General features: G+C 37.7%; 1 protein-coding gene and 2 non-coding genes across 4 annotated transcripts in view; all 3 read left to right on the top strand.

The window, feature by feature from the left end:
- NOP58 (NOP58 ribonucleoprotein) overlaps positions 1-12697 on the top strand; it is a 30677-nt gene extending 17980 nt beyond the window's left edge. For both annotated transcript variants that reach the window (XM_026002526.2, XM_072741963.1), the window contains 10 exons: positions 627-691; positions 1751-1885; positions 2688-2833; positions 3570-3696; positions 5255-5418; positions 6805-6939; positions 7124-7185; positions 9276-9409; positions 11873-12045; positions 12414-12697. In XM_026002526.2, coding sequence (XP_025858311.1) covers positions 627-691; positions 1751-1885; positions 2688-2833; positions 3570-3696; positions 5255-5418; positions 6805-6939; positions 7124-7185; positions 9276-9409; positions 11873-12045; positions 12414-12464 — 1192 coding nt within the window. In that variant the 3' untranslated portion in view covers positions 12465-12697. The remainder of the gene's footprint in view (positions 1-626; positions 692-1750; positions 1886-2687; positions 2834-3569; positions 3697-5254; positions 5419-6804; positions 6940-7123; positions 7186-9275; positions 9410-11872; positions 12046-12413) is intronic.
- Positions 2891-2969, top strand: LOC112922967 (small nucleolar RNA SNORD11B). The gene has a single exon (XR_003235574.1). It is a non-coding gene; the product is annotated as a small nucleolar RNA SNORD11B (small nucleolar RNA).
- On the top strand, positions 3850-3933 carry LOC112922966 (small nucleolar RNA SNORD11). The gene has a single exon (XR_003235573.1). It is a non-coding gene; the product is annotated as a small nucleolar RNA SNORD11 (small nucleolar RNA).
- Positions 12698-17261: the final 4564 nt, after the last annotated feature.

The following is a 17261-nucleotide window of genomic DNA, read 5'->3' as shown; positions in this document are numbered from 1 at the left end:
CAAGTTTGTGATTGACATTGTATAACAGTAGTGGTTCCTTAATCATTGACAATTAAATATTCCTTAGAGGATATTTGGGCAACATCATTTTTATTTTTATTTTTATTTTTATTTTTTTTTTTTAACATCATTTTTAATTGATACAAGTGGGGTCATGTCTCTACTAACATAATGGATAGAGGCCAGGAATATTGCTGAATATCCACAATGCACAGAATAGGCCCTATGCCCCTACAACAAAGAATTATCAGGCCTACATTGTTAACAGTGCCAAGATTAAGAAAAAGTTATGTATAATACTGTTCCTTCATGGCTTTCTGTTTTATTTACCTGCTGATATAAAGCATTGTAAAAATAATATATGAACCAAATGATTTGTACTAAACAGCATTATCCTGTTTGACAAATTCATGTTTCAGACATAAAGGGTATAGCAGGACCTGTGTATTTTCTTTTTAAATGTGTATTTCCTGATTTTGCATATTCTTGTTCAAATGGTTTCCTATATTGGGAAAATTAAAATACAGCTCCAAGGAGAGGGACTTGGGTTTTAAAAAGTATCTTAAGATGTGAATTAGTTTCATAGATGCTATCAATAACTTCTTATTTTCCCCTCTTATATCCAGCTTGTCCCGATATAGATTGAAATTTAGTGCTGATAAAGTGGACACCATGATTGTTCAGGCAATTTGTAAGTATAGTACATGTAAGGTCTGATCTGTCTATTCATCATGACTTTTTCTTGCTGCTAAAACTATCTTTTACGATTTTATCAGTGAGGAAGAAAAGGAGATTCGTGGGTTTTTTATTTGTTCGTTTTACGATTTTATTTATTTGAGAGGCATGAATGGGGGGTAGGAGCTGAGGGAGAGGGAGATGCAGGCTCCCTACTGAGCAGGGTCAGCCTGATGTGGGGCTTGATCCCAGGGAGCCTGATGTGGGGCTTGATCCCAGGACCTGAGATCATGACCTGAACTGAAGGCAGACAGACGCTTAACCCACTGAGCCACCCAGGTGCCCCTAGAATTTTCAGTGGTGAAGTAAATAAGCTGGAAATTGCAGAATAGAAAAGGGAAGCCACTCCTTTTTTTTTTTTAACTTGGCTTTATAATAGGTCATTCTTCCATATTATTAAGTGAATCAACTCTTAACAGTTTCCAATTTTAAAAATTCCTTTAAATGGCAATTGCATTTCTGGGTATATACTCCAAAGAATTGAAAGCAGGTACACACAAATACATACACATCTGTGTTTGTAGCAGCATTATTTGCAGTAGCCAAAAGATAGAAATAATCCACATACCCACAAACAGATGAATGGGTAAACAAAGTAGGGTATATACACATAATAATTTTTATCTTTAGACCTTAAAAAGGAATGAAATTCTGATGCATGTTACAAAATGGATGAATTTTGAAAACATGCTGAGAAATAAGCCACGCAAAAAAGACAACTGTTGAGTGATTCTACTTATGAGGTACCTAGAACAGGCAAATTCATAAAGGCCACAAGTAAAAGATATTACCAGGAGATGGGGGGATGGTGGGGATATGGTGTTATTGTTTAGTACTTACAGACTTTTCCCTTGGGATAATGAAAGAGTTCTGGAAATGGGTAGTGGGTGATTGTTGCACCGAAACCTACGATTGAAAATGGTTAAAATGGTAGATTTTATGTATATTTTACAGTTTTTTTAAAGCCCTTTTAAGTTTTGTTTTGTTTTTTGTTTTTCATTTTAATCTACTGCAGCCTTGTTAGATGACTTAGACAAAGAGCTAAACAACTACATTATGCGGTGTAGAGAATGGTATGGCTGGCATTTCCCTGAATTAGGAAAAATTATTTCAGATAACCTGACATACTGCAAGTGTTTACAGAAAGTCGGTGAGTAACTTAATTTTTTATTTTTTTAACTTAATCTTTTAAAGCATTGAAAATAACAATTTTTTTTAATCCCACAACATGAGTTATAGGAATTGTTTTTTTCTTTTTTTTTTAGTAATTTTTTTCCTTAAGCTTCTCAGAGTTTCTTAGAACTTACATGTATTTTGGGTGTGTAGCTGTATTAGTGTCTGTTAGAAACAGTTAACTTGGACTTTGATTTCAATGGCCTGTACAACAGAGAACATGGTTCTCTGATTTGGTTTTTCTTAAAATGGCTTCTTAAGGTGAAATGTATCCCATAGTAAGTTTACCATTAATACGGGCAACTGGACCTGGAATATGCTACTAAAAATAGTGCTGTCCGGTACTGTTAGTGTTGTATCCTATGCCAGTAGTACAGTAATATTAGCAGAACAACTTAAGCATTGTTAATATTATAGGACTTCTCAGGGTCATACTACATTACCGTATTACCACCCCCAAGAATTAGTGGCACAGGCTTTAGTAAAATCTTAGCTACAAATTGCCTGTTATAATATCATTAGTCCTATTTTATGGAGTATTTTGTTTTTAATTCTATTTTATATCTTTTTTGGAGGGAGATGGTAGGGAGAGATTTTAATCTCTAAAAATCAGGCCTTACATAAGGGAAATTAGTAAGTCAAACTTGTTAGCTTTTTGTTTTGTTTAGGCATCCTTTTCATTGGCTTCTCTCTACTTTTTTTTTTTCTTTTTTGACTATTTGGATTTTAATGATTTGTTGAAGAGTGATTCTCCCTCATCCTCTGCAAACATTCCATAGGCGATAGGAAGAATTATGCCTCAGCCAAACTTTCTGAATTACTGCCAGAGGAAGTTGAAGCAGAAGTCAAAGCAGCTGCAGAGATCTCCATGGGAACAGAGGTTTCAGAAGAGGATATTTGCAACATTCTGCATCTCTGCACTCAGGTAAACTATACACATGGAGAAATTACTTTTGGTGGGACTGGTTATGTAGTAATTTTCTGATGGCAATGATGATTTTTAAGCTTACTCACCTGATAAATATGAGGGTGTTCAGTCACTACCTCATCTGATGCCATCTTGATTTATATATTTCAAGGGGGAAATACATACTGAAGTAGGTTGAAAAATACCATCTAATTTATTTGTATTGTTAGCATTGTCTGGATAATGAATTCTAAATTCATTAAGACAAATAAAGATTGAGTTACTTATTTCTAGCCTTTATGTTTATAGCCTGGAGTGTTCTTTTTTCCTCATTTGGAGATAGCTAAACAAGAATCACAGAGGAGGGCTGGCTCAGTCCGTAGAGCATGTCACTCTTGACCTTGGAGTTGTAAGTTCTAGCCCACAATTCGTGTAGAGATGCTTAAAAACAAAATATTTTAAAATTATATGCACAAAAAAGAATCACTAAGAGGATGACCAGTGTCTAGCCTTGGAGTTTTAAAAAATAACAGTAATATTGACTAGCATTTTTAGGCAGTGTATTGGGTTGTTTTACATTTATTATCTCATAAAATTCATTAACATGGGAAACTGAGATAAAGAATGGTTCATTGTTCCGGGATTACATGGCTGACCTACGATAGTTTAGGGCTGCAGTGTGTAAAGACATGTGGTTTTTATATGATTTTTACACAAGTAATTTATGATGTGTTCATTTTGTTTCTTATACTAGGTAATTGAAATTTCAGAATATAGAACTCAGCTCTATGAATATCTACAAAATCGAATGATGGCCATTGCACCGAATGTTACAGTCATGGTTGGGGAATTAGTGGGAGCACGGCTCATTGCTCATGCAGGTGATGATTTTAATGTAACTTATAAACAGGGATATTTAGAGTAGATTGTTTTCTACTTAGGGTTATTTTTTTCATCTTCAAATTATATTCATTAGAAATTTTAGGTAATAAATAGAAGTAGTTGGTTATAGCCAAGAACTAAGGACCAAGTTAGTGTTCTATGATGATTCTAATGTGTATGCCTGATTTCCTTTTGGATAATGAAGGCATCTTTAGTCACTACCTCTTCTGAGACACTTGTGGTCCGTTGTCAGAAGTTTTTTTTACCATTAATGAGAATAATCAGATGAATGCAGGAGAATGAAATCAGTTAATGTTTCCACTACTAGAAACTTACCAGAATAGGGGTGCCTGGGTGGCTCAGTTGGTTAAGCGTCTGATTCTTAATTTTGGCTCAGGTCATGATCTCATGGTTGTTAAGATTGAGCCCGTCACTGGGCTCTGCTCTGGGCATGGAGCCTGCTTAAAATGGTCTTTCCCTCTGCCCTTCCCCCTCGAAAAAAACCCTCATCAGATTAAATAGTTCTCACAACAGGTGATACATACCCTTGTTTGAGAATCTGGTTCACTACTGAATATGCTAATTTTAATATATTTGACATGCAAAATCTTTTTAATGAATTTATAATGAAACTTCAGATGTATATATGGTGATGTTACAAAGAAGGTATGTTACAAAAAATACTGTATAATTGAATATTTGCAAATAGAGTAAAGTACTATTGTTGGAGCCATTGTTACACTCCATCATAGAATATTTTAATGTATCATCTACATCAAAGTGTTTAAACTAGAATAGCACCTACCTATAACTACATCATTATACAGATAGATATGCCATCCAAATACCCTCAGCTGCAAAATTGGGATTATCTGGTTGGTTTTGTTGCATCCATATTTTCGTAGGCTTAACCAAACTTTTGTGGTAAGAGATGCAGGGATTAACAGAAGTGTGTGTTCAATTTTAAATACATATCTAGTGGTTGAGCATTAATATTGGGGGTCTGTTCTGACAAAATCTGTACAGTAAATTTTTTTTTCTGTACAGTAAATCTAATAAAGCAGCAACTTTTTTATACCTGATCAGTGTACTTAGAAGCATATCTCCTCATTCATACTGTAAACAACAGGTAAAGTGTGAGAAAGTTATCATATAGTTTTTCTGCTGAGATGTCTGTCCTATGAGTGTCTGTTCATTCTTATGTTTTTTTTTTCATATCTAAAGTAGAATACTTGATGTCTAAAATCCTGCTGGTATGCTAATAGCATGTAGAGTAGTTAATACCGTCTCTCTGGCAAGTAAGTAAAATTGAACTAATAGGCTTAACCTTCAGTTTAGCATAAGCATTCATTATAAGCCTCTGCTTATAGTGCTACATGGTTGAATCACAAATGCTGAGGCTTTCTAGGGAGTCCCAGACTATAGAATCTGTATTGTATCAGATTTTTATTTACTCTGGTGGCTATAATAGTTAGACTATATGTCTTGTGTTTAACACAGGGAACTTTTAAAATACTTGGAATTGCAATCCTTGTAACTACTTCTTTTCTTTTGAAGGTTCTCTTTTGAATTTGGCCAAACATGCAGCTTCTACAGTTCAAATTCTTGGAGCAGAAAAGGCACTCTTCAGAGCCCTCAAGTCTAGACGAGATACCCCAAAGTATGGTCTCATTTATCATGCTTCACTTGTAGGCCAGACAAGTCCCAAACACAAAGGAAAGGTGAGATGTATTTCTCCTGAGACCGGTCATTTTTTCTTTCTTTTCTCCCCTCCAGATAACTCATTTCCTCCCTACTCTATAGGATGGAGTAAATTTTTCTACTGCTTCTTTTTCATTAGAGAATGATGATTTCTTGAGCTATAAAAGCACTTTTGTGTAATGAAAGAAAATAACATAGTGTTATTGGGGGCACCTGGCTGACTCAGTAAGCAGAGCGTGCAACTCTTGATTACAAGGTTGTAAGTTCCCAGCCCCATATTGGGTGTAGAGCTTACTTTTAAAAAAAAAATTTTTTTTTTAAATGATGAAGTATTACTGATCTTATTAAAGCCATTTTCTTTTGCTATGTTAGGAGTTTTCTAGAATCTTTGTGTTGATGAATGGGGAATGAATCTGAAGTTTTCTGGCAGGAAATCAATTTAGCATCATTTATGAATTATAAAATAATAACCACTGTGCTCAACACTTAGTAGGACTTACATGAATCCTCTTACTTATTTTAAAGATTTTATTCATGAGAGAGAGAGAGAGAGGCAGAGACACCAGCAGAGAGAGAAGCAGACTCCACGCAGAGACCCGATGGTGGGACTCGATCCCAGGACTCCAGAATCACACCCCGGGGCCAAAGGCAGGCGCCAAACCACTGAGCCACTGAGGGATCCCCACATGAATCCTTTTAATAGCCCTGTGAGATACAGGGTATCTTTTACAGATGGGAGAGCTGAGACTTAAGCAATTTCAAGCTTTTTGGTAAGGGCATATAAATTAACAGAAACTGAAATGTTAAAAAACAAAAACAAAACCCTGAAATGTTATAAAATTCAGAGCAGATTGATGAAAGGGGTTGATGCATTGTGAATTAACCTAAAAGGGGCTATACTTTTTCCAGATGATCTCATGGTATGGAACTAAGGTCACTGAGTAGAAATTAAAGGAAGACATTAGGATATTTTGAGCTCATTTTAGACGTGAACTACTGCAAGATTATCTCATCCAACAGAACGAATGGGGTTTTGTATATAACCAGTTAGCCATTGAGAGAGATTCAGACATAAAATAGGTGGCTTAAGAGATGCCTGGGTGGCTCAGCGGTTCAGCAGCGTCTGACTTTGGCTTAGGGCATGATCCCCGAGTCCCAGGATCGATCCCCTTGGAGCCTGCTTCTCCCTCTGCATATATCTCTGCCCCCCACCCCATGAATGAATTAATGAATAAAATCTTAAAAAAAGATGGGTGGCTTGAGTTGTATTACATTTCTTGATTTTAAAAAATCCTAGAATGAAAAAGTTGATGTTATGCTCCTATTTTCTCATGAATCAGTTATTGATTTTAACATCTCAACTTGGGGTATACTTTAAATGCCTCTAACTTCAAGTTCTCTATTAGATTTCTCGAATGCTGGCTGCCAAAACTGTTTTGGCTATCCGGTACGATGCTTTTGGTGAAGATTCCAGTTCTGCAATGGGAGTTGAGAACAGAGCCAAATTAGAGGCCAGGTTGAGGACCTTGGAAGATAGAGGGGTAAGGACCACATCCTGTTTATTGTAGAAGTGTTATCAAAAATTCATAAACTTTAGTTTATGTACTTACTCATTTCACCTACTAAGCAGTTTTTATTTTATTATACATTTTAGTATGTCTAATATTTTTTGTTCCTGCTATTAAGTTTCACTTAAATTTACCAAAAATTGATATCTTTTCTTAGATAAGGAAAATAAGTGGAACAGGAAAAGCATTAGCAAAAACAGAAAAATACGAACATAAAAGGTGAGTACATTTGGGGGAGGATGGATTAAAAATTTCTGCTTGTGGGCAGTCCAGGTGGCTCAGTGGTTTAGGGCCGCCTTCCGCCCAGAGCATGATCCTGGAGACCCAGGATCGAGTCCCACGTCAGGCTCCCTGCAGGGAGCCTGCTTCTCCCTCTGCCTGTGTCTCTGCCTAACCCTTGCTTAAATGCTTGCTTAAATTCAATGTCTCTAATTTTTTCTTTGCTATTTATAGTTTTCCATATTTCTAATTTTTAATCATATAAATTTATTTTTACATTGTAATAAATACACATATAGCATATATTTTGGCTTTTCTCTCAAGTAATGTCTCTATAGGTACCTCACAACCCCAAAATCAAGAGTCACATGCTCCTTCAGCCAAGCCAGCCAGGCACCACTTGGCTTTTTCCCCCCCTGAATATTTAACTAGTTCATTTTCAGATTGAAAGTAAATATTTGTTATTCATAGTTTCGATATAGTATACCATCTATCAACAAAAAATCAATTCATAGTTAATCCACAATGAAACCTGTTTAAAAGACAGAAAGGTCTAAAAATAGCTAAAAGGCATAATAAAATACTGAGAGCTCACCATGAAATTAACAAAAGATATGTGTTAGGGTCTGGTAGTTTGGTTATTATTTGAGGTAATGTTCAATGCTGGTAATGTGATGGAAGTAGATTGTAATACACCATTTCTGGGAAGCACTTTTACAGTATGTCTCCGGATTCTTTAATAGTCATTAACCCATAAATTCTCGCTCAGGACCCATAATTCCTTAAGAATTTTAATAGTAAGATTTTAAACTGGGCAAGGAGTAACATCTTACTGTAAATATTCATATATGTATTTAAATGTACATATTTAGAAAAACTACTTCCTTTATTCTGGAAGGAAATCAAAAGTGTTCCCACTATGGACATTAACTTTATGTTTTATGAATTTTCCAAGTTTTCAACAATGACTATATATATATATTATATATATATTTATTGTAATTTTTTAAGTCTGACTTGAGGTCTTTAGTTGATAAGTATGGATCTTTGTTTTTTATTATAAATGTCTCTAACGTATAAAAATTAAGCAACCGGGCAGACCAGGTAGCTTTTTTTTTTTTAAGATTTTATTTATTTATTCATGAGAGACACACACACGGAGGCAGAGACACAGGCAGAGGGAGAAGCAGGCTCCATGCAGAGACCCCGACGTGGGACTCCATACCAGGACTCCAGGATCACGCCTGGGCCGAAGGCGGCGCTAAACCACTGAGCCACCTGGGCTGTCGCTGCTTGTTACTTTAAACACATGCACTTAAAGCACCAATTATGAGATTACTTGTTGTTTTAGGCACTTAGTACGTTGAGTTTTTACTTTTCTGTCACATTAGAACAAAAGCAAGCGTAGCCTTTTAGGGAATCTTTATCCATATGTAGCCCCTTGTTCTGCCTTTGGGGATTTTGTGATGAAGTATTCTGTGTTAACTTGATTTAGGTATTTTGTTTTTTATTGAATTACCCTATGTTCTGAAACTTGAGTTGCTTCAGTTTTTACTTTCTAGGATAGTCATTTGGTATAAAGAGATTTTTGTCATTTTCCTCATACTGATTAAATATTTTTCTATACCGTAGTCATCACACTGATTACTGATTTAAATCAGAACTCTTTAGGGCAGCCCGGGTGGCTCAGCGGTTTAGCGCTGCCCTCGGCCTGGGGTGTGATCCTGGGACCCGGGATCGAGTCCCACGTCGGGCTCCCTGCCTGGAGCCTGCTTCTCCCTCTGCCTGTGTTTCTGCCTCTCTCTCTCTCTCTCTCTCATGGATAAATAAATAAAATCTAAAAAGAAAACAAACTCATTTTAGCTCACCACTTCTCTTGAAGTATGATTGACTTACTTGGAAAATATGGTTGATAACCTCTTTACCTTTTGGAAACTATTAGTTTTCATAAACTACCCCAAAGCCACTAAATGAAATAGCATTGTATGCTTATGTAAGTATTATCTAATGGCATTTCCTTTAAACTTCTTTAGAATTATTTCAGTTACAAGTATTTGTAGAGATTTTTTATAGTTCTTTGATTCTTTCAGTGAAGTGAAGACTTATGATCCTTCTGGTGACTCCACACTGCCAACCTGTTCTAAAAAACGCAAGATTGAACAGGTGGATAAAGAAGATGAAATTATCGAAAAGAAGGCCAAAAAAGCCAAGATTAAAATTAAAGGTCAGTTTGAAGTTTTATTTTTTTTATTTTATTTTTTTAAGATTTTATTTATTTAATTCATGAGAGACACAGAAAGAGAGACAGAGACACAAGCAGAGGGAGAAGCAGGTGCCATGCAGGGAGCCTGACGTGGGACTCGATCCTGGGACTCTAGGATTACACCCTGGGCGGAAGGCAGGCGCTAAACCCCTGAGCCACCGGGGCTGCCCTTGAAGTTTTAAAATGTTATTTATATTCTTATTCTTTAAGAAAGACAGACTTCATAAGTCTTGGGGAAATACATGCCATTAAACTTTATTGTGAAGCTACCCATATTGAAAGTTAATGGTGTGAGACACCTGGGTTGCTCAGTGGTTAAGCATCTGCCTTTGGCTCAGGGCGTGATCCCGGGATCTGGGACTGAGTTCTGCATTGGACTCCCTGTGGGCAGCCAGCTTCTCCCTCTACCTGTGTCTCTGCCTCACTCTCCGTGTCTTTCATGAATAAATAAATAAAAGAAAGGTAATGGCGTGTGTTTGTTTTTAAAGGTTTTATTTCAGAGAATGAGAAAGCATAAATGGGGAGTGGGAAAGGGAAAAGTAGATTCCTCCCACTGAGCCAGGAGCCCAACCTGGGGCTTGATCCCAGGACTCCGAGATCATGACCTGAGCTGAAGGCAGATGTTTAACTGACAGAGCCACCCAAGCATCTCAGAGAAGCATTTCTTTGAATATATGAAATCACATATTAAGCTGAGCGTACCAAATTTTAGTTCCTACCATAGGAATTACTTTGAGAATCAGCTTAAGATACAAGAAAAAAAGTTCATGCTTTCTAAATTAGTCATTTCTATTGTATAGAATAGACTAGAGTAATAACATTATTGAGTACCCTATCATTATAGTAATAATATTTAATAGGTGCTCTCTGGTAGACTGGGCTATCTTGGAAAGTTGGTAAGCAAGTAACCCCATTTGCCAGTAGTACCTGTATTGAATGCCTACCGGCTAGTCAAGCAGGAAAAGCAGGCATTAAAGTAATATTTGGTTTGTTTAAAAAAATTTTTGTTTGTTTCTAAATAGCTTTGTGGTCAAAAGTATACTATCAGCAAATGTGGATTCCTGACCTGGCTGAAAGAAAGATTAACAAGTTATTTATGTCCTGTGTTTCTATTTACTTATTGAATAGTAAGGTGATCCCTAAGCCAATTAATAGCATTTGAAACAACCAACTCCAGATTCGTATCTCCACTTGAATATACAGTAAGCTTTTCAAACTAATATTCCTCTGTTTTTGTCACACTCAGTCTGTTTGTTCCTCCACAAATTTTTCTGTCTTCTAAATGGCAGTTTTGGTTGTTGTGGCATTTAACTTTTTCTTACAACCCAAATGTATTCTGGCAACAAGTGATCTTAAAAAAAAAAAAAAAGATTTTATTTTTAAGAAATCTCTACAGTCAATGTGGGGCTCCAACTTAAAATTCCAAGATCAAGAGTCATATGCTTGTACCAACTTAGCCAGCCAGTTCTATTCTAGCAACAAATTCAATTCAATTCTACATTGAAAATATTTCCAGAATGTAACCATTCTTCTTACCCACCACTGCTTTTTTTTAATGTAGCAGCCACAGTGCTACCTCCCGTTAACACTGATCTACTTTTACTCCTTGCTCACTCTCTGCCAGCCACACTGGCCTCATTATTTCTTGTTACTCTCCAACTCTGTTTCTCTCCCGGAATAGCCTTAGCATTTACTCTTCTCTCTGGCTGGAATGTTTTTCCTCAGGATAGGTGCGTCCTTCACTCCTTTGCCTCTTCCAGGTGTTGTCAGACTATCCTCTCTCAAGTAGCAGCCATACACATTACTGTTCTTAGTGTTCCTCTTCCTGCTTTGTTTTTATTCTTAGCACTGATTACTGTGTAAGATATTGTGTAGTTTTATCGTTTTTTCCCCCTCAACTAATAAAAAAGATACATAAGGACAGGAATTTCTTTTTATGTCCTGTTGTATCCAGTTGGCTAGGATATGGCCTGGCATTTATTTAGTAAGTGCTAAATAAATTTTTGTTGAATGAGTTTCTAATGAGATGCACCTATTACTGAGTTGTCGTCTTCTTCTTTTTTTAAAGATTTTACTTACAGGCAGCCCAGGTGGCTCAGCTGTTTAGCACCGCCTTCGGCCCAGGGCCTGATCCTGGAGACCCGGGATCGAGTCCCACGTCGGGCTCCCTGCATGGAACCTGCTTCTCCCTGTGCCTCTCTCTCTCTCTTCTCTGTGTATTCTCATGAATAAATAAATAAAATCTTTATTTTTTAAAAGTTTTTATTTATTCATTTATTTATGAGAGACAGAGAGAGGCAGACACAGGCAGAGGGAGAAGCAGGCTCCCTATTGGATAGCCAGAATGATGGGAGAAAACTGATACAGGAAAGTGAGGTCTGACACAGTGTTAATTGTTGTGTCTGTATACTTAACCCCATTTAGTTGAAGAAGCCCCAGCAGCAACAGAAGAAGAAGAGGAAGAAGAAGGAGAAGGAGTACTAGTGGTAGAAGAACAGGAGACATCTGTGAAGAAGAAGAAAAAGAAGGACAAAAAGAAACACATTAAGGAGGAACCACTTTCTGAGGAAGAACCTTGTACCAGCACAGCAGTTGCGGTATGTTTTTAATTATCAGTACTTTGTTGGCATGGGTGGGGTCTCTGTATTTTATTATACTCTATGTATTAGAAATGAGCGGGCAGTTAAGATGGTTTTCATTGATGGAACAGTAAAAATAAAAATATTATTAAAAAGGCCATTCCCAAACCTAGAATCTTACTATAAACTGGGTTTACTTTGAGAAAGAGAGAGAGTATTTGCTACAGATTTTCATAGAGGTGATACTTAGAGTTTTAGGTTTTAATCTTTAACCCAAATTTATTTTCAAAGGATATAGATGGACTTTGCTTTTTATAGGAAAAGTTATTATTACTAACCCATACATTTACAGCTCTTTAAAAAGCATTCTGGTTTGTTATTTTCAGAGTCCAGAGAAAAAGAAGAAAAAGAAAAAAAAGAGAGATACTGAGGACTAATTGAAGGGAACCGTCTTGGAATGAATCATCTGAATACATCACACTTAGGATTCAGTCAGAATGTATCAGAGATGTCCCCTAATTTGAGGGAAAGTTGGATGAAACAAAGTTATTAATCATTTATACCTTTTCAGACCTATTCGTGTCTTGACATCAATTCTGTTAATCTTGATTGTGTCATCATTTCTTAGAGTCTTTGTTACACAAATAAAAATATTTTCTTTGTATTTTAAGGCAGTTCTGTGATCTCTATACTTTAGGTAGACAATCCATGGCCCTTTCTATGTTTTATTATTTGATGATTATTGCTTTAATAATTCTAGCTGAAAAGTGAGAGTTGTGAATTATTTGAGACTTAGCCTTTCTGAAGGCTGTGATTAGATGGACCAATTTAAGAACCTTGCTAATGTTTCTTTTTCCTTTCTAGACTGTCCCTTTTTTTTCTCTTTTCTCCTATTTTTCTGCTTCTGTATTTATTTAAATAAAGCTGTGTTTTGTGTTCAAAACTTTTAAATTAGGTGAGCAAAACTTTTGTCCCTAACTTTATTTTACTTCACAGTTCTGAATAGAGCAACAAAATAATTAGTAACATAGATGCAGCCTTTTTTTCTGAACTAAGGATAACAAAATTATTTTCTAGTAAAAAATGGGGGAATAACAGGAAAACAAGATGACCAAAAATAAAATGTCCATGGGTATAACCAGGACATAGAACACCAAAGAGAAATCTGTTGCTAAAATACAGTATTTAGTGTGTGAAAAACAGCCTGATTGACAGCCGTATGTGTACATATAATCATGACAACCACAGGTTTCATGGTATCGTTAGCACTTGCATCTCTGTATGCCTTGGGCATGATGCTAAAGCCCAGCTCAATAAATGCATTCAACAAACAAGTGGAGGAGCTAAAATGATTATAGCTTTGGGGTGCCTGGGTGGCTCAGGCAGTTAAGCCTCTGATTTTGGCTCAGGTCATGATACTGGCGTTCTGGGATTAAGCTCTGTCCAGCTACCCGCTTAGGGGAGTGTGCCTCTCCCTCTGCTCCTACCCCCTCTGTTCCCGTGCATGTGCTCGCTCTCTAATGAATAAAAAATCTTTAATAAGATAAAATGATTATAGCTTTGAGTTTCCTCTGCTTTTCAGGTAACTAACAGCAAGTCCACAGCCCCTCTTGTTCCTCACTTGTGATTAGAGATGATAGTCAACGTTACTTCTCCACTAACAGTGGTTTGTAGAAAAAAGATGACACAAATTTTCAGAGGTGTAAGTACATTTCAAATTTAGGTATTTGAAGTAAATGCTACATGAAGTACATTAGCCATCCCTAGACACAGTTCTATAATAAAGCTGGTTATCTTGCTCCCAGAAGAACGTTATCATTTTATATTATTCATTAGTACCTCAGACATATTCTTTACTTTGGATTTTTAACAGCTTTTGATGAAAGTTGCCCATAGGTCTGTGCCACGGGCTATATTATATAGTCCAAAGTTTTCTGTTTGAAGTAAGATAGACTTTGAAATGCTAATTAATAAACTTCTAGTCTTTGAATGGTCTACAGGCCTGGGGAAAATCTAGTTGCATCACAGAGCTATTAATAGGTTTTTTTATTTAAGTTTAATTAACATATATTGTGTTATTAGTTTCAGAGGTAGAATTCAGAGTTGCATCCAACATCCAGTGCTCTTTGCTTCAAGTGCCCTCCTAAATGCCCACCCCAGTTCCCCCATCTCCCCACCCGTCTCCCTGAGTTGTCAGTTCTCTTAAGTGTTAAACTCTTTATTTTTATTTTTTTAAAGATTTTATTTATTCATAGAGATGCAGAGAGAGAGGCAGAGACACAGGCAGAGGGAGAAGCAGGCTCCATGCAGAGAGCCTGACATGGGACTTGATCCAGGGTCCCCAGATCACACCCTGGGCAGCAAGCGGCGCTAAACCGCTGCGCCACCGGGGCTGCCCAAACTCTTAACTTTAAAACACTAAATAGAAGGTAGATTCTGGTTCCTCTTTGTGCTAAAATGAAGTACTTATTCCTTTGAAGAGCCTTAGGATCTTAGTCTGAAATGGGAAGTGCAGGTGAATTTTATAAGAGCTCATTCTGATTAGCAAACTTGAAAAATTTCTGCGAGTAGGCCACATAAAATACTTAAAACGTACTGATTATCTGGGTGCCTGGCTAGCTAGGTATAGCATGAGGCTCTTGGGGTGTTGTGAGGTCAAGCACCACATTGGGTGTAGAAATTACTTAAAAAATTAAAACTTGGAGATCCCTGGGTGGCTCAGCTGTTGGGTGATCCTGGAGTCCCAGGATCGAGTCCCACATTGGGCTCCTTGCGTGGAGCCTGCTTCTCCCTCTACTTTCTCTCTCTCTCTCTCTCTCTCTCTCTCTCTCTCTCTCTCTCATGAATAAATTCTTCAAAAAAATTAAAACTTACTGGTTCTCAAAAAACCGTGATTCTCTACTGTACTCCATCCTTCCCTTCAAAAATGTAAGTTTATACTTTTTTACCACTTCTGTATCAGGGAACCTGGGTGGCTGAGCCCATCAAGCGTCCCAATTTTTTTGTTTTTTAAAACCTTTATTTATTTAGGAGCACCTGGATGGCGCAGTTGGTTAAACGTCAGTTGGTTTCAGCTCAGGTCCTGATCTCAGTCGAGTTCAAGCCCTGTGTTGGGCTCCAAACTGAGGCATGGAGCCTACTTTTAAAAATAAGTAAATACAAATAAACTACTATATCTACTACGTTGTGGGACCTCAGTGTGCTTATCATGGCCTGGGATGAGCTATACTCTCTCTAGAACTCCAATCACTCTTCTGCAGTTCTCTTCATTGCTTTGTTGCTTTAAGGCCATCTTTTTTTTTTTTTTTCTTTTTAAGGTTTATTTAGAAAGTGCAGGAGGACAGGCAGAGGGAGAAGACCCTGAAGCAGATTTCAGCAGATTTCTGCGGAGGGCAGAACCTTACCCCAGGACCCTGAGATCATGACCTGAACTGAAACCAAAAGTTGGCCATCCAACCAACTGGTTACTCAGGTGCCTCCAAGGGCATCTTTTAAAACTTGTTTCAGGCCCATCCCACCTGTACCCCTTAGAATAATAGGCAGTAGGGCCAAGTAACTAAAATTTTAACATGCATAAGAGTCACCTGGCAATCCTGATAAACTGCAGATGAGTCAGTAGATCTAGGATAGAGTCTAAGATTCTTCTCTTTTTTAATACGATTTTTTTTTATTTATCCACGAGAGAGGCAGAGACCAAGAGGGAGAAGCAGGCTCCTGGCAGGGAGCCCGATGGGGGACTTGATCCCCAGACCTGGGGTCATGCCCTGAGCCAAAGGCAGGCACTTAACCCCTGAGCCACCCAGGTGTCCCAATATTTCATTTTTAGGAAGCTCTTAGATGATTCTTGGTTGAGGTCACTCTTAGGGTATCTAGTAAGTGGTAAAGAACTCAGGCAAATTACTTACATTCTCAAACTTGTTTATCTAAAACTGGGTTGCTCTGACAAGTGAGAAAATGTTTAAAGGGTTTTTTTTAAGCCATTCTTGAATATTTTTCCATTTCCCAGTCCTAAGAGCTTCCCTGTGTGTTTTTACCTGTCAGAGTTCCTGCAATATAGTAGGGCCTTCATGTTTGTTTAGTGATGAGTGAATGACCTATGGATGAATTAACTAGGTTTTATGTTAAATTCAGGGGAAAGTAAACTTAAGACCACTGGGGCACCTGGCTAGCTCAGACTTTGGGGGGTTGTGAAGTTGAGCCTTAACACTTCTGATTTTTCTTTTCCTCATCATGAGTTTTTTAATTTTTTAAATTTCTTTTTAGTTTTTAATTCCAGCTAGTATACGGTGTTATATTAGTTTCAGGTGTACAACATAGTAATTCAGTAATTCCACACACTACCCAGTCAGTCCTCATCACCTGTTTAATCCATACCCCAACCCACCTTCCCTCTTTTAGCCCTCAATTCTCTATAATTAAGAATCTGAGGGCAGCCCGGGTGGCTCAGCAGTTGTGCGCCTGCTTTCGGCCCAGGGGGTGATCCTGGGGTCCTGGGATCGAGTCCTGCATCAGGCTCCCTGCATGGAGCCTGCTTCTCCTTCTGCCTGTGTCTCTGCCTCTCTCTCCCTCTCTGTGTCTCTCTTGAGTAAATAAATAAAATCTTAAAAAAAAAGAAATTTGAGGATGCATGGAAGCTCAGTTCATGATCCCAGGATCCTGAGATCCAGCCCCGCATTGATTTCCCTGCTCAGCCGGGAGTCTGCTTCTCCCTCCCCTCTCTGCTGCTACCCCTGCTCTTGCTTGCTCACTCTCAAACCTTTTTTTGCTCTCAAACCTTTTAAAAAAGAATCTGTTCCTTGATTTCTCTTGTTTTCCCAGTTGCTTATTTTGCTTTTTTAAATTCCACATATGAATGAAATTATACAGTATTTGTCTTTCTTTGACTGACTTATTTCACTTAGCATTTTACTCTAGTTCCATCCATGTTGCATTTGGTAAGTTACATTTTTTTAAAGATTTTATTTAAGAGCGAGAGCTCTCTTTATATTTTTTATGGTATTTTCTCTATTAAGGCTCAGATAAGCTGCTCTCCAGGTCAAGTACTCATGAATGCCACAGTCCCCAGCTGAGAGGGTGGGCAGGCAGGTGAGTGGAGAGCAGAGGCTTTCCACATCCCCCAAAAGTGGGGCGGGCGGGGAGGGGGGTAGGATAATGGAGCCCTGTGCTCATCTAGTCAACTGCTGAGGAGTGAGGGTGACCCAAAAAGCCCCAGGCCCGGGATGCCGAGGATGCCT

This window comes from Vulpes vulpes, chromosome 16 (assembly GCF_048418805.1).
Source record: "Vulpes vulpes isolate BD-2025 chromosome 16, VulVul3, whole genome shotgun sequence".
NCBI classification, from domain to species: domain Eukaryota; kingdom Metazoa; phylum Chordata; class Mammalia; order Carnivora; family Canidae; genus Vulpes; species Vulpes vulpes.
Note: the sequence above shows the minus strand (reverse complement) of the source record. Positions and strands in the feature narration are given on the sequence as shown.